Source organism: Cydia fagiglandana, chromosome 3 (assembly GCF_963556715.1).
Source record: "Cydia fagiglandana chromosome 3, ilCydFagi1.1, whole genome shotgun sequence".
In the NCBI taxonomy this organism is placed as follows: Eukaryota; Metazoa; Arthropoda; class Insecta; order Lepidoptera; family Tortricidae; genus Cydia; species Cydia fagiglandana.
In genome coordinates this window covers 14,698,793-14,724,087 of record NC_085934.1, presented here as the reverse complement: position 1 = coordinate 14,724,087, position 25,295 = coordinate 14,698,793, and the positions used below count along the sequence as shown (strand labels likewise).

At 40.1% G+C, this 25,295-nt stretch overlaps 2 protein-coding genes across 2 annotated transcripts in view; one reads left to right on the top strand and one right to left on the bottom strand.

The window, feature by feature from the left end:
• LOC134680184 (solute carrier organic anion transporter family member 5A1-like) overlaps nt 1-25,295 on the top strand; it is a 74,961-nt gene that overhangs the window by 43,381 nt on the left and 6,285 nt on the right. Inside the window, exons 7-15 of the mRNA XM_063539264.1 lie at nt 165-346; nt 1,995-2,136; nt 10,105-10,212; nt 11,304-11,537; nt 12,906-13,070; nt 22,094-22,295; nt 22,691-22,863; nt 23,790-24,018; nt 24,955-25,146. Of these exons, the coding sequence (XP_063395334.1) occupies nt 165-346; nt 1,995-2,136; nt 10,105-10,212; nt 11,304-11,537; nt 12,906-13,070; nt 22,094-22,295; nt 22,691-22,863; nt 23,790-24,018; nt 24,955-25,146 (1,627 nt within the window). The remainder of the gene's footprint in view (nt 1-164; nt 347-1,994; nt 2,137-10,104; nt 10,213-11,303; nt 11,538-12,905; nt 13,071-22,093; nt 22,296-22,690; nt 22,864-23,789; nt 24,019-24,954; nt 25,147-25,295) is intronic.
• LOC134680182 (uncharacterized) lies at nt 13,788-19,252 on the bottom strand. Its single transcript, XM_063539261.1, has one exon. It carries the CDS (start codon nt 19,167-19,169, stop codon nt 13,929-13,931), a length of 5,241 nt encoding a protein of 1,746 aa, XP_063395331.1. The 5' UTR covers nt 19,170-19,252; the 3' UTR covers nt 13,788-13,928.

Sequence of the window (25,295 nt, the reverse complement as noted above, 5' to 3'; positions counted from 1 at the left end):
AGTATATATAAATAAGTGTCGTATAAAATAACTGAAACGCATATCTTTACCTATAGTTTCACAAGTATAATGCAGTGTTTTAGGGTTCCGTACCTCAAAAAGAAAAAACGGAACCCTTATTCCTGATCACAGTCGATCTTTCATTTATTTACGTTTTTTTGTAGGTGCGGTAATAATGGGCATCGGTTCATTAGTATTCGTGGTGCCTCACTTCATAGCAGAAATTAATAGCGAAATGACAGTAAACAATAAATCAGCCGATAATATTTGTTACCGGCCACCGGAGAAGAATATTCTAGCCCAAGGCCTGTCTCCTAATAACTTGAGGCCAGAAAATTGTATTAAGGTAAGAACTATACTTACGTTGCTCTTAAGGGTCCTACAGATGACCAGTTCGCCGGACAATATCAGCCTGTCAGTTTTTCGGAACCTTTTAATAACTGACAGGCTGATATCGTGTGGCGAACTACTAATACTTAGGGCGTTCAGAAAATTTCTGAAACTTGCCATTTAGAAAAAATAAGTCGTCTCATATATCAGAATCCAGAAACTTTCAGTATGCCCCTTAGTACGAGGTATGAGCCCCTTTATTTCAAAACAGTGCATTAATTCTATTTAACAAACTCATTCCTGTAATTGTTCTCGTAAGTACTTAAATAGTAAACTCAGTCATAATCGTTAACCAAAAACGAAACAACTTTTCTAAATAGGATCGGACTGTCAAGGAAGAGAAAGTAAAATAAGAAAATACCTACATTTATTAGATTAGGCACCTCGGCCTTATAGGAATCGATAGATTTGTCTCAATTTAGGAAGTGACATTGGGTATATGGCGCGGCAAAGCCGCCTACCTATCTTTTAAATAAGAAATCAAATATAAATAACGGGCACCACTATCCAATATTCATGGTGGCTAAAAAATAAGTGCATTCCCGTTACCAGAGAGGTTTTGGGATTACACTGAGCAACTTTTACTGTGGGACCAGCCACGAAAACGCGAAAAAAGTTTTACCCTCCCATAGAAAATCATCATCATCATCATCTCAGCCATAAGACGTCCACTGCTGAACATAGGCCTCCCCCTTTGGGGGGGTGAATGCCATAATCGCCACGCTTGGCAGGCGGGTTGGCGATCGCAGTCGAGTACACCGAATTTGAGGGACGCTGCTGCCCGTCCACCGGTGGTCTTGGACGTAGTTTAAGGACATACCCGGGTCCATAGAAAATGGATCAGCCAAAATGAATGAAACAGTCAAATATTTTTCGTGATTTCGGGGTGGTCTCACAGTAAAAGTTGCTCAGTATAATGCCAAAACCTTGGTAGCAACGGGAATGCACTTATTTTTTGGCCACCCTGTATATTTAGTGTCCTGTAACAGTCGGGTTAAAAATCTTCAAACTATATTGTTGAGGAACTCACCAATAAATATTGTAAACAGAGTTCACCGAGCACATTTCTGCCGGTGATGGTATTCGTGGTGGCGCAGCTGCTGCTGGGGTGCGGCGGGTCGCCGCTGCTCACGCTCGGCACCACCTATGTCGACGACCACGTGCGACCAGAGTCATCCAGCATGTATATAGGTACGTTGTCCATCAGAAATACTTCAATAAATATTGTAAACAGAGTTCACCGAGCACATTCCTGCCGGTGATGGTGTTCGTGGTGGCGCAGCTGCTGCTGGGGGGCGGCGGGTCGCCGCTGCTCACGCTCGGCACCACGTACGTCGACGACCACGTGCGACCAGAGTCATCCAGCATGTATATAGGTACGTTGTCCATCAGAAATACTTCAATAAATATTGTAAACAGAGTTCACCGAGCACATTCCTGCCGGTGATGGTGTTCGTGGTGGCGCAGCTGCTGCTGGGGGGCGGCGGGTCGCCGCTGCTCACGCTCGGCACCACCTACGTCGACGACCACGTGCGACCAGAGTCATCCAGCATGTATATAGGTACGTTGTCCATCAGAAATACTTCAACAAACATTGTAAACAGAGTTCACCGAGCACATTCCTGCCGGTGATGGTGTTCGTGGTGGCGCAGCTGCTGCTGGGGTGCGGCGGGTCGCCGCTGCTCACGCTCGGCACCACCTACGTCGACGACCACGTGCGACCAGAGTCATCCAGCATGTATATAGGTACGCTGTCCATCAGAAATACTTCAATAAACATTGTAAACAGAGTTCACCGAGCACATTCCTGCCGGTGATGGTGTTCGTGGTGGCGCAGCTGCTGCTAGGGTGCGGCAGGTCGCCGCTTCTCACGCTCGGCACCACCTACTTCGACGACAACGTGCGACCAGAGTCATACAGTATGTATATAGGTACGTTGTCCATCAGAAATACTTCTATAACTCGCATTCCTTCCTGTCTTCAACGATGCTCTTGACTTCGATTAGCGCAGCTCCCTCACTCTCGATGGTTTGCCGATATGAGTGGTTTCGAATTTCGATTGCCGCTTGATGTATTACTATCGTCAACACAGCTAATTATCTAGGTAATCCTAAACCTTAATAGTAGTAGAGTGTCGCTAGGCATTAGTTAATTTTAGGGATTGGGTAATTAAATGGGAGATCTAGATCTAATATCCAACTTGAAAATATTGTTATATCCTTGTATATATTCTCCTTTACACGCTTATGTATACCTAATAATATATGCTCGGTAGAGATGTTAGTGTAACTTTCACATCATAAAATCTTTTGTCCTCTACAAACATTGACCAAGCAACGTTTTAAGTACATTGCAGACAAACAGGTCAGAGACCAAAATATCTGATTCTGTACACCTGGTTTCATAACGTCATTGCGTCGCGTTCATCCTACATATTACATTACGAACGAGTTGTCCGAATACTTTGACCGTGTTGTAAATACGAGTTCGGGCTAGTTCGGAGTGCGCCGTACCTCATGTTACTCCGTATAAATCGCAGTTCGCGAACAAATTACAGCGAACTTCGCCATTTATCCACTGCTATAAATCGTTGACCTTCTGTTCCTTTCGACCTTAGGGAGGTGGCACTATCTTCCACGGCTTTATAGTCATGCCTTGACTAGTGCCGTGCGCTCGTATAACCACACTGCTCTGCCATTTACTAGCAGATATAAAGAAGTTCGTCGAACCTTGTGGCCAGATTTGCTTTATTAATTCTAAGTATCCTATCTCGCCCCGAAGTGCATAAATCTCTTAATCGCGCTCGGTCAGTATATTCGAATCCGTAGATAATATTTATTAAATTATCTCTTTTAAACGAAGATCTTTGTTTGTTTTAGCACTATTAATATTACTTTCACGTCCCACACGAACCCATAATGGCAATAGGTATAAAACAAGCACCTGCCAAATTGGTTTATTACTTTATTACATTGCCACTTAAACTAATTTTGCCGCAGTGAAACTGACGCAGTATTGTTCTGACTTGCCAAAGTACTAAAATAATATGTAAGTAAGGAACTATTCAGGTTATAGGTACCTACTCCCTATATTGCATTTGTTTTGTATGAATTAGACTTGCAAATTCAATTTGCTATTGAAGAGTTAGTGTCTATTGTTTATGTTACTGGGTTTTATACGTATAACACAGCTTATAGCTCTACTAAATAAACAATACAGTAGGTTATTATTATTACCTACATTAGTAATCAAAAGAAATAAAGTAAATATAAATACACACATGGCTCACTTAAAATGTTCCGAATCGACATGATGTGTAATTATATAACATTTTTAGAGTTCCATTGCCTCGTGCCCTGACGTGACGTTACAGTAATAGAAGAGAAAGTAGGAAAACAGTCGAATATAGGATCTCCATCATTCTTTGGAAATCGGTTAAGTCATAATTGCTGGAAGAAAAACTAATATCACAAGACGTACCCAACTCAAAGTGTGTACATCAAATCTTGAATTCTCGCTGGGTCGGTCGTTACTTAAAGCTACCGCTGAATCATGGATGTGGGGCGTCGTAACTCATAAAACTGCAGGATACATTTAATAAATGAAGGCTGTTGAACCCGCACGTGATATTCTTGTCTATATTGTTGTATACAATTATTTTATCTGTATTTATACGATATCTCCATCGGCTCTATGGAGAAATAAAAACCAGACGTCTGTCTGTCGAATGTAATTAAATGCATGTCTTATTCTTACGAAGTCCAATACTTACCTGATTGATAGGTTCAATGATGATGATTTTTTTTCCGCAAGTTGACTATACTATATACATTATGTACTCGTAACCGTACCACATCATGACATCAGTAGTTCAATAGTCGTTAAGCTTTTACGCCAAGCTTAAATAATGGCGTGTGTGCAGCAGTAACAAGGTATATGAAGATATTAAACATCTACCTTGTACCTAATTCTCCTACATAATTATAAGCATTACTGATTGAGTTGACCTAACGTTCAATCGGTGGCGTAATTTAAGCGTCAAATCCTGTCATCTGTCAAGACCTTGGAAATATACATTAATCAGTAGATAATGTAGGTATACATTAAAATACTGTTAATCGTCAAATAAATGCCAAATATTGTAGGCTAGGCAGGTGAGGTGCAATATGTCATGTCGCGAATGACGCTCCCCTCGGCCGTGACTAACAAACTTCACGCGCGCCCTTGACCTACCCACCACTGCCATCAGCTCGCCGGAACACACTTAGGCCTTTACGTAAATAACAGCGGAACCATCTAGCATTACTCACTTTTGAAAACAAATCTACTTTTTGATAAATAAATCTAGGGTTGAGAACTGGCGAGAAACGTCACAAGACAGGGATCAGTGGCGAGCAGTCGTGTTGGAGGCCAAGACACACTTTGGGTCGCTGCGGCAGAGGAGTAAGTAAGTAAGTTGACGTTTAAAATGACACTTGCACTGCGTGGGGTATCAAAATCGCTGCAGACTTTTTACGGTCTGACTCAATCATTTAGAAATGATTGTCCCGACAAGTACCTTTAAAACTGATCCACCCATTTATTTGCGATTTTCTGAAAATATATTCAATTAGGGACAAGGCATTTGTGATATTATGGGGCTTTTAAATTTTAAATACTTTACCATTTTAACTTAGAGTTGCTCTTTGTTAGTAAGTGTCATTTCATTTTATAATACAATTTTACAGTTATTGAAACACTGACTTGGTAAAATGGCACATTAAATCTATAAAAACAAAGTTTAACGCAAAAATCGACTTTCTGGACTAGATAAAGACAACGCAATAAATAAATAATTTAAAATCGATAAAATACTAACTATGGTCAATGTAAGTATTATTTTTAACCTCTATTATATTTTATCAACAACACAATGTTCTCGTAAAGCAAAAGTTAATTAATTTTAAGGAAAAAGTATAAGAACACAAACTAGGTACCTACCGAGTAGTAGGCCAAAGTTAGGCGGTGCGGTGGCAGCTTGAATATTTATACTGAATATAAATGAAACAGCATATTATTCTTATTAATATTTATTAGCGTATAATTTATAGTTAAATTATTATTAACTTAGGACTTTGTAATCGTTGTACAAGTTGATATCATATCATATCATATCATTTATTTTCATAATAGGATTTTACAATCGCTTTATGACGTCAAACAGTAACATTTACTTAAATTAACATTTAATAAAATTAAATAACATTATTTACATTATCTATGTTACACTATAGGTACACAGATACTTATTAACTCCAAGGGTTAACGTCTTCTAAATAGTCTGATATTTTATAATATCCCTTTTTACACAACTTTCGTTTGATGACCGATTTAAATTTATATAATGGCAAAATTTGAATATCTAAAGGAATTTTACTGTAAAAACGAACACATCGGCCAATGAAAGACTTACTTATTTTATGAAGTCTAGTTATAGTAGGTACAAGTTTATTTTTGTTTCTTGTATTTCTGTCGTGTATGTCGCAATATTTCTTAAACAGGTGTTTATTTTTCTGCACATATAATAGATTTTCATAAATGTATTGCGACGCAAATGTCAAAATGCCTAATTCTCCAAATTTGTCTCTTAGGGAGACCCTACTTCCCAAATTATAAATAGCTCTAATCGCCCGTTTTTGCAATATAAAGACACAATTAGCATCTGCAGCGTGCCCCCATAAAAGGATGCCGTATGACATTACGCTGTGGAAATAGCTAAAGTAGACCAGTCGAGCCGTGTCCACATCAGTCAGGGCTCTAATTTTTTTTACTGCAAATGAGGCCGAACTGAGCCGATTAGACAATTTACGGATATGAGATCCCCACTGGAGTTTGGCATCCAAACTCATACCCAAGAAGACAGTCGAATCTTCAAAATCAAATGGTTCATCTTTAATTTTGATATTCGAAACTACCGGTTTAACATTAGGCAGTACAAATTTCACACACTTAGTTTTCTTTCCATTCAAGAGAAGATTATTAGCAGTAAACCAATCCACAACACTAGTTACAGCAGCATTAACGTCATCATAATTTGTTTGCTGTCTGTAAATTTTGAATACTAACGAGGTGTCATCAGCAAACAGTACAAGGTCATGTTTGTTGCGTACTAGGTGTGGCAAATCGTTAATATATACGAGAAATAGAAAAGGGCCCAAAATTGAACCTTGCGGGACACCCACCATTTACAATCACCCTCTGAGTTCTATCACTTAAATATGATTCCAGAAGCTTAAGTTCCAGACCTCTAATTCCATAGTGGCGTAGCTTCCTGATCAGGGTGTCATGATGTACACAGTCGAATGCTTTGGATAAGTCACAGAAAACGCCTAGCGCATCCTGTGACCCCTCCCAAGCATCAAAAATATGTTTTATAAGTTGAACACCTGCATCTGTTGTTGAACGACCGCGAGTAAATCCAAATTGTGTGCTATGCATTAAATTATTACGATAGAAATAATTTTGTAACTGATGTAGTATTAGTTTTTCAAATATTTTGCTCAAAGTCGGAAGAATTGAGACTGGTCTGTAATTTGTAGGGTCAGAATGACTTCCCGCTTTGAACAAAGGTATGACTTTACTGCACTTCAACTGATCAGGAAACTGGCCACTTTCGATACAGTTATTAAATATTTGTGACAAATATGGAGCAATATAATCTATAATTGAGTTAATGATGTATACAGATAATCCATCAATGTCCATTGACTTTTTCATATTAAGTGATTTAAAGGCTTTACATATATCCGATGGTGAGACATAATTAAATTTACAAGTAGAGCTGCATTCAGTTATATTTTCTTTAAGCAGAGTTTCAGCAACTGCAGAAGATGAATTTAAGAGCCGAGTTGTTGTTACTGGAATTTCTGTAAAGAACTTTTCGAAGGCTGTAGCTATTTCGTGATCTTTATTTAAGATTTGGTCCCCGATGTGTAATTGGTATATACAATTATTACTTTATTTATAATGGGTCTTTCTATTCGATTGTGTTATTATGAAATGAACTTTATCCGCAAAATGTTAAATGCTTTTATTCATCTGTAATTATCATGTCAATTGACAATGTTGACTTATAGTTCGTTTTTTAGCAATAGAAAGAACTTGAAAGAAGGTAAGCGATCTTGACATGTCTTTTAATTGAAAAACGCTTTTTAAAAATCAGTAACTATTACTTATGAAAGCAGAAGAATATAAATGATTGTATTAGATTCATAATTGTTACATATTTGCCGTGACTTATTTTTAAAACGTGTTTTTCAATAAAAAGACACATCAAGATTGTTTACCTTATTTCTAACGCTAAAAAAACGAACTATAGTCACAAGGGCGCATTTGAACCAACTGTCCTTATCATATTGTTTGGAATAGGTATGCATATTGCTCTCTCAATCCCAGTCTAAAACCAATCTGGCTCCGTAATCGTATTCATATGTAACCGAAATCGAGTTTTACTTTGTCGATGTATTGCGGCTTTGCAATAGCACCGAAGCGAAGGGTTTTAATAAGGCCCTACAGGTGCGGCGGACTCAAGAGACGCTTGAACCGTCTGGAATGATCCATTCCCGTTTCCTTTCCGCCCCACTTTTAATGTGAAGGACACTTACCTATTCTTAGACGTTCACAAGGGTCATTTATATTATAAAAGTAATTATTCAAAGGACCTTTCGGACTTGTTTAGAGCAGACCTACCTAATTGCTATGTGAATGGAATATGAAGTGAAAACTAGAAGCCGAACACGCGATGTCTGAAGCTATTACTTTGAAAAACATTCCTAGCGTCGAGGACAGGGTGCGGCTAAGATCTATTAGGCTATTTGCGTTGTTGTTCTGTAGAATTCTATCTATGTAGTATTTATACTCGTAATATCACGATTAAGCTAACCAACCCTCCCATACAAATATTTTTAGTGCAATTTTTTATTTTATTTAAGTGAAAGCTTCAAAGAAATGGTCTTATCTTTTTTTCAATTCACTTTATGTATAGTTCTCAAAATCTTGAATACAACATTTTAAAAAGTAATTATGTAAACTTTGAAAGAGTACCTACGTAGGTACTTTTGTTGTTCAACTTGGCATTTAGAAAAGCTGAGTCCACCTAGAGCCCGCCGACCCCGGCTTAAAGCTTTCAAGTTTAAGCCTCTGCAGTCGAGATGAAATGTTATACTTCCCAGTATGAAGGTCCTTTCGGAGACAGAATACTTTAAATAACTTTTTGACTTTAGTCATGGAGAAGAAGATTACAAAAAGCTACAATACTTAAGTAATTTAAAAGAAAGGTTTACCTTTACAAAATGCAAAATAAAAAATATAGATAGGTAGACCTGTACATTCTCAATCTTAAACAAACCTTCACCTCGCTCAGAACACGTTCATTTCTTCGAGTGGATACCTACCTATCTATTTCTTAAATGTCACCACAATAAGTACCAAGAACCTACGACTCCAAATAAAATCCATAAAACTGCAATATTCAAATCTAGCCCGAAGTTCAAGGTCCTCGGTGAAATAACAAAATGGGTGAATGCAGCGGCGCGCTCACGCGACGCCCGGGCTCGGCCCATCAGTCATAGATATTTGTTACCAAAGCCTGCCGCAACGGCGACCAACACTGACCTAGTTTCAGCCGTAATGTCTACAAGCGAATCGTAACGCTGGGCTGTTCAAATCGCTCATTTACCGCATAATCTCAGGCTTACCAGCATAAGCATGATCTTCTTAGCAACGGATGTATAGGTCTAGTCATAGTAGACACTAGTTTACAGCCGAGAAGAAATGTTTCGTGAAGAATGTAGCTGGCTAGCTGCATACACGCTTCCTCGATGCCGCCGGCTTTGCTTCATAAGCTTCGTTTTGTGCATTCGCCGCGGCGGTTTCCTTTCAGAGCACCTGCTTCAATGATTTGGAACTTGTTTACGCTATTATGCAATGACGCAATTTTATAATAATTAGACACACGGTTAAATTGAAAAGTATGTACATATGTATGACAGTTTTATTGCTGTTTTACCAGGAAAGGGAATAATTTATTAAACAAACATACAAAGTTATTTTTATTGAACTTTGCCTTGTTTACCGAACTTAAAAGAATAGGGTATTTTCCTACTAGTCAAATCAGTTACTTTTTTAGAACTGTCAAAACGATTTGATAATATGGAATTTTATATGAAACATTACATCGTGACGTCACGGTCAATTCACCTACTTTTTATACTTCTATCCGATTTATTAAATAGAACTTGTGTTTAAAAATTACTTTTATCTGTGTTTTTCTAATAATTATCTGGTGCTTTATTTCATGCATGGTGTAAGATAATTTATTTTAAATACAGTATAATACCCTATGGAAAAGTTTTGTTTATGAGTTCATAATACATAATTATGTATAGGTACATCGTTTTTTCGTTGACGGAATAACAATGTGGCGAGTACTGTATCCAAACAAGGGCTCTAGTCGAAATAGCAAGTATGGGAGCCGTAATGCCATAAAACCATATTATATATACCTAAATATAAAGCGTATGGTACTGTGGTGTCGTCTTATCATATCACAAAATTGGTAATGACACATAAACCGATAACTCCCGCTAAAGCTGCGTGAAATAACACGCTTTATGATGACCAAGTGATGTGATGATGAATCATGTATTTTTATTTAACGCTACTTATTCCTTGCAGGGTGCATGTACAGTATGGCTGCCTTCGGACCCGTGTTGGGATTTCTGCTCGGCGCCTATCTGCTCTCCTTTCACATGGATTCATTTTCGGGACAAATTATAGAAATAGGTAAGATATAGTTAGAATAGCGATACTATACTCTTGAATATTTTATGCAAATGTTGTAAAGTTCAACATTTATTCATAACCTACAAACCTCAATAATTTAAAAATAACAAACTAAATGTCGCTTTAATGGATAATAGGTTTTTAGGACGTTTCTGAATAACGGCATAAAGTACATACGTAGGTACATTGTACGTATACAATTTTATATGCTAAGTAGGCACAGGTTCAATTATCAAATGAAAACACTATGAAGAAAAATATTTGCGTGGCCTGTGTATGTGTTTGGTTGCGTGAAAAGAAATTATTTTTATTCCGATTTTTAGTCACGGAAGATTTAACTAATGGTTTTAATAATTTTGTAACGTATTATAAACCTGCTTTCAGTTTGATTTACGATAAGATTGCTACGATGTACATAATACGATGAGAAAGTGGAACCTATCAATTTAAATTACGCGGCAATATTGGCTAACCGTATGTGTTGTGTTGCTGTATAATTGAATAATTTGACTGGATAAAATCTTATCAGATTAACTGTTATGATCCAATAGGGTAGTTACTTACCACATGTTCAATTTTATTAGTGTGATAGGTAGAAATTTTGCAACCCAATTAAATTGTAGGTAATGTAATGTAATAGCGTTATTCTTAAACATCTGTGACATCTAACACGCCGTTGATAATCGTTTGTCCCTATCTGCCAGTCAGACACTTGTTTGTTAGTGACAAAATTGAACTGAGATTTGCTAAGTTTATGGATATGAGGTTAAGTAAATGACTCAATAATATATATAAGTATATTATATCGTCGCCTAGTACCCATAGTACAAGCTTTGCTTAGTTTGGGGCTAGGTTGATCCGTGTAAGATTGTCCCCAGTCGCCGTGGTCGAAACCGGCCAGGACATTATGATGATGATGAAGATGTACCATTCCATTCTTTACATTTCAACTAAACCCATTGTACTTAAACTCAATACGTGACAAAAAAATATTTCTCTTTACAATTGCTTAGATCTTACGGCTCGATGCAAGTGTTTTGCTGATTGCAGACTTCTAAACTGGAATTCAATGTGGAATTAATTATTTTTAGATCAATACGACCACCGCTGGGTCGGCATGTGGTGGGGCGGCTTCCTGCTCTGCGGCTTCCTGCTGATACTGGTCGCCGTCCCTTTCTTCTCGTTCCCCAAGGTGCTGGTGCGAGAGAAAGAGAAGATCAGACTAGTGGAGAAAGCGGCCGCGGCTAGCGGCTCGGGGACCGCTAAGCCTCCGGTGAAACCGCCATCCGATATAAAGGACACGGGCTATGGCAAGGATATAAAAGGTAGGTTGGTCAGAGTCATAATGTTTATCATCTTGCTCAGGTAATTCGAATTCTTAAATCATAATAGCTTTAAACATTGTTTATTGTTCTTTTACAGATGTAAATGTTTTAATGTATCCATTTTTTTTCTTTTTCGCGTTTTGGGACGAAATCTATTATTCTTGTTTTAATTGGTGACATTCCATAACTTTCAACGTCTGATGTCAAAGAGTCTCCTTGCCAGTAATAGTACATTATTGTCGAGGCTCGGAAGTAGCTACTTGCAGGCTGAGGATTCGTTTTAAACGGACGACTTTGGGAGTCCGTTTAATTGAATCCGAAGCCAGCAAGTAGCCTTCCAGCCGAGTCATATATAGTGCTTTTCTCAAAAATGGTGCAAGAAACATAAATATCATAGAAATATTTTACAAAAGCAACGTTCTTACGTATATATTTTCACAGAAAAAAGCCCTTGCCGCCTTTTTATTTTTTTAATAAAAAAATAGAAGTGTATTTTTCTGCCAAAAATACGCCAACCTATTTGAGACAGCTAAATAGTCGCTGTACTTATCATCTGTTTGGCTGTTTAATGGGCCGGTGCCTTTATTTGATATGGCCATTAGAACTTTTAAAAAGTATGGAACACGACAAATAATGGAATTTGTATGCAACATTGCAGTCCCAAAATCGAGACTGCAATGTTTTTAACTTTTTAAATTTTGACTGACCATAAACTACGCGCTTCGCGACCTATTTTTTAGACGGCAAGGTCGACTTTGCCGTCCATTTTTGAGAAAAATAAATTAGTAGCACTAAGAAACCGCAACATGGCGAAAGCCAAAAAGAATCTTGTGAAAGTATAATTAAAATAAAGAAATTCTATTTATAATTCACCATAACATGGATCATCTCATGACAAAATGAATGAAACATTCACTAATTGATGTTGTTCGGTTTCAATAATGTTTACAAACAGTGATTGCTCACGCATCCTAGAATAGCTCGTCTAAGCAAACAAATGCATCGGCTCCTCTGAGATTACTAACAAACAATTCGATTGTCTTGAGACAGTGGAGTGGAGATATACATATAGCACAATTTCTTGTGTATATGTCTTCATATAGTATAAAATGGACGGAATGGTTTGCTGTCGTAAAATTACCTACATAGTTTTATTTGTCGCTAATTTAAGCAGTTACAAAACAGCGGACGGATAGGTTATAAAAAAACCCGGCCGTCGCACTGGGTTTACGATATCAAAACATAATACATAGTTTACATTTAGAACTGACGTCACATAACTGTACTTACCGCCTTCTTTATCTCATTTGTTGTTTTTCCAATTAATAGCAGTATGTTGTAAATTTCATCCTTGACATTGTATTTCAGATATCCCGGTATCTATGTGGAGACTGCTCAAGAACCCAGTGTACGTTGTGACGTGCCTCGGCGCTTGCATGGAGCTTATGATCGTGTCCGGGTTCGTCGTGTTCCTGCCGAAATACTTGGAGACGCAGTTCAGTCTCGGCAAGAGTCAGGCCAGTGTTTTCACGGGTGAGTTCATTACAACTAGATCAGTGCTCAATAACCCGGTGTACGTTGTGACGTGCCTCGGCGCCTGCATGGAGTTCATGATCGTGTCCGGGTTCGTCGTGTTCCTGCCGAAATACTTGGAGACGCAGTTTAGTCTCGGCAAGAGTCAGGCCAGTGTTTTCACGGGTGAGTCCATTACAACTAGACCAGTGCTTAATAACCCGGTGTACGTTGTGACGTGCCTCGGCGCCTGCATGGAGTTCATGATCGTGTCCGGGTTCGTCGTGTTCCTGCCGAAATACTTGGAGACGCAGTTTAGTCTCGGCAAGAGTCAGGCCAGTGTTTTCACGGGTGAGTCCATTACAACTAGACCCGTGGTCAATAACCCGGTGTACTTGGTGCCATGCCTCGGCGCTTGCATGGAGCTTATGGTAGTGTCCGGGTTCGTCGTGCCGAAATGCTTAGAGAGAGTCCAGAACAATTATATGTGCCTTTAGGTCTCCTGACCGAGTACCTGGTGCACGGAATAAAATGCCTTGTAGCCTGTGGAGTTTGATTTGTAGATATTTCTCATGGCAACGTTTTACATCCAAACTACACACTGACGTATACGCCCGCTGTGAACGCCGGTACTTATTGCTGGGATGATTTGACGGGAGTAGAAATGAAGGCTACTACTTTTAAAAAATATAAAAATGGTTTAATAACCAGTAAAAATAAAATTGTATAAGAAAGTAGCACGTTTTCGTTTTCGTGGCTTGAGGACGAGTGAAGGACGCGGCGCGGTCGGTAAAGCAGTCAGCTCGCGTCGATAGGGCAGGTTCTTTGACGTATGCGTGTGTGAGTGCATCAATCGTTCACACAAACACATGCTAGGCGTTAACATGTTGCGGCCCCAGGAACGAAGTTCGTGTCCATGACTGGTAGAGGGCACAGTCGGTTGAAAGCTCGTCGAAGAGTTCCCGAAGTGGTGTTGACGTCGGCTACGCGGGTCACGCCGTCGGAGCCGGGGTAGAGGCGCGTCACGCGCCCCAGCAGCCATCGGTTGGGAGGCAGCCGGTCATCTTTCACCAGCACCATTTCTCCTAGCTGGAGTTGCTGTCCTTGTTTGCGCCATTTCTGTCGTTTCTGGAGCTCTGTAATGTACTCTGTATAATATCGGGACCAGAAATGGGCTTTCAATTGTTGAATCCTCATATATCGTGAGAGAGTAGGTATCGCCGCAGGGTCAGAGCTCTGAGGAGAAGGCAACATCGTTAGCGTTCGTCCGATTAAGAAGTGAGCGGGGGTAAGCGCGGTAAGGTCTGAAGGGTCGGATGATAATGGAGTGAGAGGCCTAGAATTAAGGGTAGCCTCGATGCAAGTGAGAACTGAATTTAAATCTTCGTACGTTAAGTGGGCTAAACCTAAGACCCTTTTTAAGTGGTATTTAACAGATTTTACGGAACCCTCGGCTAATCCATTAAAGTGTGGACTATATGCTGGTGAAAATTTAAAGTTTATGAACATCTCAGATGCTTTTGAGCTGATATAGTTAGTATTTGATTTTAAAAATTTAGACAACTCATTACATGCGCCTGTAAAGCAAGTCCCATTGTCTGAGAAAATGTTTTGAGGCTTTCCTCTGCGGGCAATGAATCGATCTAGTGCTGCGAGGAAAGTGTTACTACTTAGATCGGTGACAAGTTCTATGTGAACCGCTTTTACGGCTAGACAAACAAATATGCACAGATACGACTTTATCAGTCTGCTGCCTCGGCCTCTTCGGTTCAGTATCATGATTGGTCCGGCGTAATCACACGCGGTATTAGCAAATACATAGTCAGTATGCAGACGTGGCGAAGGAAGATTGCCCATTATAGGTTGAATACTCTTGCCTGCATAACGACGACATCTAATGCAATTTTCAACTATTTTTCTGGCAAGGTTTCGACCATTGATCAACCAGAATTTGTGACGCAAGATCGCAAGTAATAGTTGCGGAGGTGCATGTAAAAACATTGTATGATAGTGTCTAACTATTAGTGTGGCTAAATGATGCTTTGAATCTAGCAATATTGGGTGTTTAGTGTCATAATCATAAAATGAGTTACAGAGTCTGCCACCTACTCGTAACAGTTTATCAGTTGTGTTGTAAAATGGATTCAATTGTAGCAATTTATTATTGGCAGACAATTGTTTTTTATTTTTTAATAAGTCATATTCCGAGCTAAAAACTTCAAGCTGAACGAATCTGCACATTGAATTTAAAGATAAATTTAGTTCATTTATTTTTATGTAACCAGTATATTTGTTTTGTGGGTTACGACAATTGTAAATAAACCGATGAACGTATGCGATTATACGTTGCAGCTTACCGAAATTAGAAAATCGCTTCATAAACTCAGTAAAATACGATGTGTGATCAGTATGACTTGCATTTAAGTTGCATATGACCTTGAACTCTGGTAAATCAGAATCTTGTAAATGTAATGGCTGTTTAGGCCAAGAATGTTCGTCTTGAAGTAGATAGGGTGGCCCTGACCACCATAAGTTGCAATTTTCCAATTGATTGGCGTCTGCCCCGCGAGAACCTATATCGGCAGGGTTACATTTTGTAGGCACATAGCGCCAATCACTTGGGTCAGTTGAGTCACATATCTCGCTAACTCGATTAAACACAAATGGTTTTAGCTGATGAGCTTTAGGTGAACGAATCCAACCGAGAACAATTGTGGAATCGCACCAGTAGGTGCAACTAGTGATTTTTAATCTAAGTGCTGATTTCACTTTATTTGCTAGCCGTACAGCTAAAAGCGCCCCGGCTAATTCGAGTTTCGGTACAGTCAGCACAGGTTTCAACGGAGAAACTTTACTTTTTGCTGCCACTAAATGGACAGATACATTATTATTATTAACGCTACGTAAATAAACGCAGGCGGCGTAAGCTTGTGTAGATGCATCGCTGTACGTATGAAGTTCTATTGATAAAGGACTGTCGATCACGACACATCGAGGAATACGAATATTATTTATGGTACGTAGTGACGATACGAATTTAGACCATAGAATTGATATGTCTGACGGCACAGGCTCGTCCCACGAGATCTTTGCGGCCCATAGCTTCTGAAGAATTGTTTTCGCTAAAAGCACGCATGGGTTAACTAGACCTAATGGATCAAAGATTTGTGACATCATTGAAAGTATTGTACGTTTGGTAACGTTGTTATTTTCGACAAGATTAACTGAAAATAATAAGTTGTCTTCCTTAGAAGACCAGAGTAAGCCTAACGTTTTTGAATATTCATTGTCACATAAATTAAGTAATTCGTCACCATTACTTTTACCGATTATTTCGGTAACAATATGAGCACTGTTTGAATTGAATTTACGTAGATGAAATTGACCAGTTTCTAATTGAGTCATTACACCCTTGCAAATATTAATGAGATCAGATTCAGAGGATGCCCCAGTGATTAAATCGTCAACATAGAAGTCATGTTGGATGACTTCTGAGACCTTCTTGTCGGGACATTCAATACCTAACTGTGTCAAGCACCTTGTCGCGAGAAAGGGAGCTGACGCCGTACCGTAGGTAACTGTATGTAGTTTATATTGTTGTAATTGCTCATAGGGTTCAAAACGCCATAAAATTTGTTGAAGCGAATGTTGAGATGGGGTAACATTGATCATTCGATACATTTTTTCAACATCTGCGGTAACAATGAACTTATGCTGGCGCATTCTTATAAGTATGCTTATAAGGTCGTCTTGAACTGTCGGACCGATCAATTGAATTTGATTGAAGTATACGCCAGATGTCGTTGCCATAGATCCATCAAATACGACTCTTAATTTCGTAGATAAAGATTCACGTAAAATTCCATGGTGGGCAAATAAATATGACTGAGTGTCATTTTCGGGGTTCTCATTTAATGACATGTGATTTAATGCAATATATTCCTTAATGAATTTACAATATTGTTCTTTAAAATGTGGTTCACGTTTGAATCTACGCTCCAAAGAGATGAACCTGGACAGAGCTCTTTCATAAGAGTCGCCTAGTTTTTCAGGCGTCTCCTTTAATGGAATCGTCACTTCAAAACGACCGTCAGGAAGCCGAGTTGTATTATTTATAAAACTCTGTTCACATTCCTGCTCTTCTTTGGAAATTTGTTTACGCGTTGCGACTGATTCTAATTCAAAGAATTGAGAAAGTTGATCATTTAATTGTTTATCATAATGTTGTAAGTGTAAATTAATGTTATGGTTGCAATGGACTGTATTTAAATTCGATGGTGAGTATTGTTCTGTTGGAACTGTAACTAAATAACCCAATTTGGTTTCCCATAAAGTTGGTTTGTTTTTACCTAATGGAATTTTATGAGTACCAAGTACTGACCAAAATATTCCTAATGAAAGTAACATGTCTACTGGAGCAGGCACATCAAATGTGGGATCTGCCAACCTAATGTGTGGCGGTATGTTTAACGTTGTACGGTCAATTCGAGACACTGGCAACGGTTGGGTTATACGCGATGCCACATAGCAGGGCACCTTTAACTGATAATCATTGATTAATGACGACATAAGTACGTCACAAGACTTTGACAAATTTGATGTTTGATAATTTAAACCTTCGACGGTTGTCGGAGCTGAAGAAGTAGGTAAGTTTAGTTTAGCGCGTAAACTTTCAGTAATATAACTCGCGGTCGAACCATTATCGAGTAACGCTCGTATTGTGTGTTTTTGACCACTGTGGTCTGTCACTTGAATTAAGACCGTTGACAGTAGCATTCTATCATTTTGTACGGCTGACATTGAAATTTCTTGAACTGGACTAGAAAATTGTTCTTCATCGTCAGGCTGCGGCAAAGAATGCAGCGCGACGTCATTTGACGAAGGCGAAGATGCAGGAGTTGTATGTTCGTGCAATAAACTATTGCGCTGTACTCCACATGTGCGACAGGGGTTCAGCCTACACGTTTTTTCATTGTGACCCACGCGTAAACAGTTCAAGCAAACCTTGAGTGCTTTAGCTTTATCAACGCGAGCTTGTAATTTTAATGATTTGAACTTTTGACATAGGTACAGTGCGTGATCGTCATTACAGAACGGACAAGCATACTTGCGAGAAGTAGTAGGGGAATATGTAGTAGCTGTCAACGCCTTCTGTCGATTGTGCGTAGTGTCGCTAGACCTACGTTTTTTATTAGACATTTCTGTAGATTCTAGTAAGTCAGCCCGATCTTTAAGGAAATCGTTAAACATTTTAAGTGTAGGAAGCTCCTTTAGTTTATTCCTATAGGATTCCCATTTATGATGAGTAGTTGTATCTAATTTGCTTGAAATTATTTGAATTATAAGTACATCCCAATGCTCAGTAGGGAGATCAAGTGATTTGAGTGCTCTTAAGTTTTTATTTATCGTGTCAATAAGGTTTCTTATTGATCTAGACGATTCTTTTGACAATTGTTCTATGTTAAAAATTGCCTGAATATGATTGTTCACTAAAGACCTTTTGTTATTATAACGATCGCAAAGTAATTCCCAAGCTAATGTATAATTATCGCTGGAAAAATCCAAAGATTGAATTATTACCGCGGCACTGCCCTTCAGTGCGGCGCGCAGGTAATGAAATTTATTAATGTTTGGAATTGAGTTATTTGAATGTATGAGACTACTAAATGTGTCACGGAACTCCAGCCAGTCATGATAATGGCCCGAGAAGCTAGGCATATCTATAGTAGGAAGTTTAAGTTTTGTCCCACCTCCAATCGCAGTCACACAAGAACCTGTCTCCGAGCGGTCGCTGCCCGCAGAGGCGCCCGGCGCCGGCGCCGGCGCGGCCGCCGACAGCAGCTCGCGTGCGCGCGCGACGAGCCCGAAGTACTTGCTCTCGAAAGCATCGCGTTCTTTATACTGCTCATCTGGAATTTCCAATTCATTCTCTATATCACACTGAACGGAGTCAAATTCAGAATAAATTTCTTCGATTTTAGACAATCGGTCGTTTAATTCTGTAAGTTGTAGTCTACTCAAGCGATCACAACTTTCGACAGTTGTTAGGTGGCTTTCAAATAGCGTAAGCTTAGCTTTTAATGAGGCACGCCTTCTAATCAAAGGTTTATTGTCAACCATTTTAAAATATATAAATTAAAAGGCAAAGGAATGAATTAATTTGAGTAGGTACTATAGATGTAACTATAACTTGGCACTGATTGCTTATTTTATAAAATAATGTATATTTATTACGAACCAATGCGATGAAATGAGTTGCTAGAAAAAACAACAACCAAATTATTTGCAATGCGATGAAGATAAAAAATAAAGATTTGAAACGATTACTTAAATCAGCACAAAAGCAGCGAAGTGAGGGTGCGCGTAAAAACTGCAAAAAGCCAAGCGGTGCAAGCGCGTAGGTAGCAACAGCTAGCAGCGAGCGAGCGGTGTCCGGGCTGGCCAAGCGAGGCGCCAGCCAAACAGCACCGATATCGGAATGCACTGGAACACGTGAAATAACACTATCTAAGTACGTAGTTATACACAGTTCGCACTCACAACGAAGTAATGCCAAAAAACTAGAACACTCTGAAATGCAATTTATTATCTTTATAATTATAAATGAACAAAAGGTGTAATTCCAACCTTTGTTTAACAATGAGGAAAATATGAGCAATAATGCACAAGGCGTAAATGAAGTGATTGCACTGATAACAGAATTAACCTGTTTATGATGAGAATGTAGATATGATAATTTGTTGCTAAGTGCAATTACGTGAAATAACTCGTTAACAGAATAACGGATCGTTAACGTATTTAAGTATGTATAAGTTTGAATGATTTGCAAAATAAAGGATTTGCGAATAACGTGCACTACGTTTTTAACGGCAACACAAAATAACGGATTTGTGAGCGTTATTAAGAAATAACTGTTAACGTTATTAGGAAACGTTAACGTTGAAAATAAGTAATAATTATGAATTTTATGCAAAATGAAGGATTTGCAAGGAACGTGCAATACGTTTGTAACGACAACACAAAATAACGGAAGCAAATACACAAATGAAGGATTGTGTTGGAAATTAGTGATTTCGGAACGAACAATCGGAACGAACTTACGGTTTGCCAATCTCAATAGAACTTAGCTAATGTTTCCTGTGTCGGCGCCGTCGATTCCTTTGTCTCCGAACTCTCACTCTCAGATTTCTTCTCCCAATATTTGTCCTCGTCTATAAAATATCTTGAAGCCACGTAGAAGTCGTTGATGTGTATAAAATCGGATGACTCGTCCTAGTTTTGATGAATCCGATGTTTGAAAACTTGCACGTAGTAACAGCCAAATCACGCAGCGAAGTATTTCCTTTGTTCTTTGTTCGTCGCTGGTGCAATATCCGAGTTCGTAGGTCCAAAAATGTGAACGCCGGTACTTATTGCTGGGATGATTTGACGGGAGTAGAAATGAAGGCTACTACTTTTAAAAAATATAAAAATGGTTTAATAACCAGTAAAAATAAAATTGTATAAGAAAGTAGCACGTTTTCGTTTTCGTGGCTTGAGGACGAGTGAAGGACGCGGCGCGGTCGGTAAAGCAGTCGGCTCGCGTCGATAGGGCAGGTTCTTTGACGTATGCGTGTGTGAGTGCATCAATCGTTCACACAAACACATGCTAGGCGTTAACACCCGCCAAAACCAGTGTACTATAAAAAACACGTTCTGCAATACGGTCAGAGTTGTTTGTTGGTCGACGATCTAATTCTGATTAAATAAACATAAACCATTGACCGCGCTGCATTGTAAATAAATACTGCTGCAAAGAAACACATGCTGTTTTATCCATGGACGATAATAGTTCTTTGAATAAATATCAATAAAAAACATAAATCTGAATTTCATCCCACTTTAATATATAGTATTAAGCTTTTATACGTATACGCACGCTAATTTTGATACAACCAATAAATTAACAATAAACTAGAACTATTGGGTAAGTTTTAGGTATATGTGCATTTTACCTTGGCGTAACTTTGCTGTCACGATACGATAAGACGCCGCAGTTAGCCCCAAATCCTTGTGCTTTATATGAACTATCTATCAAGCATGTCAAGGCCTGTTGTTTAAATTGGTTCCTCGATCAATAAGTCTCCGATTAACAATTACAATATTACGGAAATTGCTCCTTAGTAACAGCAAAGAATACCTACTTAGATAAGACTATAATTTTAACCATTGTTAATGCGTCATTGTGCCGCTCTTCAGAGCAAGGAATACATTAATCATTCAGATTCCTTTATGGGGTCAGTTCTAGTTTTTAATCGCGGAACATTCAAACATGTAACACATTTGATTGACCGTGTTAGATTCCTAAACGTCCATCATTCCTATGTCTATTTTGAATCATGTTTGTTTATTGACGTAGTAAGTTTGCCGGGTTATGCCAAAGAATAGATACTTGCTTCCTAAGTCTATTTCTGTCCAACTAAAACGAAGTATTGAAACCAGGTTTAGGTAAATACTTCTGTTGCTACGTGACAAGTCAATTATTCAGTACCCATGTCCTAGTGACTTTCATTGATGTTTATTGATTGATGATCGGTATTCGGTCCCAACACATATGTATAGTTACGTACTTTTACATTTCTAAACTAATGTTAGGTTCCAATACACTCAGGTTTCAACATTAAAGAACTTATAAATTACGTAGCCAATGCCTCAAACAGTAATGGCTGAGAAGTTTAGGCGTCCGACTTTAATCCAGAGAGCGTGGATTCAGACCCTGGCTATTACCAATACAACACGCTTACACAATACACTTTTTTGGAACTTAAATAGAAAATCTTTTGACATTTTCGGTGAAGGACGAAATCGTGGCGGTAACTACGCAGCTACTTCCGCGATTAAATTCTAAGGAGTATGTGAATGTGAATTTGTGAAGTCACAAACCGGTGTTGAATGAGAGCAGGCTGCACCTTTGCATCTTATTGAATTATATGAACGCACAAAAACGCATGTATCTTTTTTTCTGTTATCAGAAGAACAAGATTTTAAAACGATTTTTTTTGCAGGATCCATTGCCATCCCCGGAGCATGCATCGGTATCTTCATGGGCGGCTGCCTGCTGAAGCGGCTCGAACTGCGGCCCAAGGGCGCCGTTCAGTTCGTACTGATCTCCAACACCATCTGCCTCTCTTGCTACGCGCTGCTGTTCTTCCTCGGCTGCGATAACATCCAGATGGCCGGGACTACTATTCCGTATACGAATGCCAGGTGAGTTAGCGTCGATACCCTAGTTCAGGGGTCAGGAAACTTATAAGAATAAGAACTAGCGCTGTAGTAGGAATCTCAGAGTCGCAAATGTTGTTTTTAGTGATCTAACTTAAAGCTGCATGCGATTCGTGAGCCGTGGTTTGCCGACCCCTGCCCTAGTTGTTACTTAGGATGGTATTATATCTGTCCAATGCGTATTTTCATCTCACATTTTGCTTAATGATATAGTGAGACGCAATTCACATTGGACAAAGAAATTGGATAGATGGAATACCTAATCTTCATCTTCTTAAACCTTTATCGCTAATTTGGCAGATAACTTCCTAGCCCGCACTGTTTCAGAAAATTGTAATTATTTTATGTTTTACTAAATACACGTGTATTTGTGCTTGCAGTAACCTGGAGCCGTTCAAGGTGAACCTGACGGCGGCGTGCAACTTCAACTGCCTGTGCACGGAGACCGACATGGAGCCGGTGTGCGGCAACAACGGGCTCACGTACTTCTCGCCTTGCCACGCGGGCTGCTCGGACTCCTTCTCCTCGCGGTCCAACTTCGCCAACTGTGCCTGTAAGTGGACCCACCGTCTTGTAGTAACCTGGAGCTGTTCAAGGTGAACCTGACGGCGGCGTGCAACTTCAACTGCCTGTGCACGGAGACCGACATGGAGCCGGTGTGCGGCAACAACGGGCTCACGTACTTCTCGCCTTGCCACGCGGGCTGCTCGGACTCCTTCTCCTCACGGTCCAACTTCGCCAACTGTGCCTGTAAGTGGACCCACCGTCTTGTAGTAACCTGGAGCCGTTCAAGGTGAACCTGACGGCGGCGTGCAACTTCAACTGCCTGTGCACGGAGACCGACATGGAGCCGGTGTGCGGCAACAACGGGCTCACGTACTTCTCGCCTTGCCACGCGGGCTGCTCGGACTCCTTCTCCTCGCGGTCCAACTTCGCCAACTGTGCTTGTAAGTGGACCCACCGTCTTCCATAAATAGGTTACGGTAACGTTAGTTTAGTATTTTGACTCAACGATCCAAAGAGAATTTTGGCCTCCTAAACGAGAGCGTGCCACGTTTACAATAGGGACATTGTAAACGTTAAAGTCCTATTTAGACGATGCGAGAACTTGCATGCGAGTATCATTACATTGCGGTTTTTGATCGGTCAGTTGAATTTGGACGTAACAAACAGCCCGCAATGTAACTAAAATCGCATGCGAGTTCGCGCGCCGTCTAAATCGGCCTTAACAATTTTCAACGATTATCGAACTGCTGCTGATAACGAGTCCCTCAAATAGAGAGATGTCCGGTTTCGAGTTTAGAGCATCCAGTACACATAAATTGCCTACTTAAAGGCCTAAAGTATTTTCTCTATATTTTGGCGTACTTATTAAGTCGCTTTAGCCAATGCCAACCAATGACGAAACCCATGCTCGGGTTTGCGATAACTGAGCTCGTTTTTAGGGTTCCGTAATAATATAAGTAATGTTGTGTTTAGGCGTGGCGGGCAACGCGCCCGGCATGGCGGGCGTGCTGAGCGGCGCGTCGGCGGCCGCGCTCACGGCGGCGGGCGCGCGCGAGTACAGCGAGGTGACCGTGGTGCCCGTGGCCACCGCCGGCGCCTGCAACCCGCCCTGCAACACCATCTTCCCCTTCCTCGTGCTGCTCTTCTTCATGACCTTCGTCGTGGCCGTCACGCAGATGCCGCTGCTCATGATCGTGCTCCGGTAAGTGTTTCGAAAAGGAGCTATTATGCTACGAAGTGGTTACTCCGATCACCAATTAATTGACCGTACGCTTCTCTCCAATTAGAAAAACCCAACATTGACCCTTTACCAGGTTGATATTTCAAAAATGACAACCGAATGTCAGTCTTACTCATCGAAAATAGAACACATATTTGAAGGGCCGTATGTGGGAAATATATATCCCTTACTCTGGTAAAGGGTTAAGAGACCCACAGATTGACAATTCGCCGGACGATATCAGCCTGTCAGTTAATCGCAATAGGCGACAGTTTCGAACAACTAACTTGCTGATATCGTCCGGCGAACTGATAATTTGTAGACCCCTTTACAGAATTTTTACGTTTGACGGGTCAGACAATCGTGGCATTTGACATTTTAACAGTCATCTCATCTCGATCTTGCGAAGAAGGAAGGGCGAGATGAGATGACTGTTAAAATGTCAAATGCCACGATTGTCTGACCCGTCAAACGTAAAAATTCTGTAAAGGGGTCCACAAATTATCAGTTCTCCGGACGATATCAGCAAGTTAGTTGTTCGAAACTGTCGCCTATTGCGATTGGTGATATTAAATTCAAAAGCGACGTGACACAACCCTATTTTTGCGAAAGCATTATTAAAGCACATTGTAAAGATACATGTATCGTAGTTTGCATATGAAGTTTGAGGACGCGGAAGATTGTCCTACTGTTACTCGGTCTTCGTACATGAATTGTGACTGGCGTTATAGATCGACCGCTTAAATGAGTCCTCGCCTGCGCGGTACGGGGGCGACGGGGTAGGACGACTAAGGGCGGCGGGGAAGGTCTGGGCGGCAGGCGTACACTGGCCCACCCACCGCCACAAAATGAATGAAATGAAGCAAGGACTCATTTAAGGGGTCGGTCTATAGTCGGTAATAATGTCCTCTTTTCCAGGTCTGTGAGTGAAGAGGAGCGTTCGTTCGCGCTCGGCATGCAGTTCGTGATCTTCCGGCTGTTCGGCTACATCCCCGCGCCTATCGTGTTCGGGAACCTCATCGACTCCACCTGCATCCTGTGGAACAAGTCCTGCAGCGGCGAGACGGGCGGCCGCTGCTTGCTCTACGATATAGAACAGTTTCGTTTCAGGTACGTGTTTTATTTAGGCTGTTTGATAATTATATTCAGGCTACACGTCTATAGCGATTAAGACGAATGTACAATAAAAATCCCCCCCCCCCAAGAACGCCGCCAGAAGATGGACTGGCCTTCGGCGATATCCACTTTTTTGTGGGGCA

Bases quoted from the DNA above. Each gene is read 5' to 3' on its own strand.
- LOC134680182 (XM_063539261.1), bottom strand. From the start codon at position 19,169: ATGGTTGACAATAAACCTTTGATTAGAAGGCGTGCCTCATTAAAAGCT.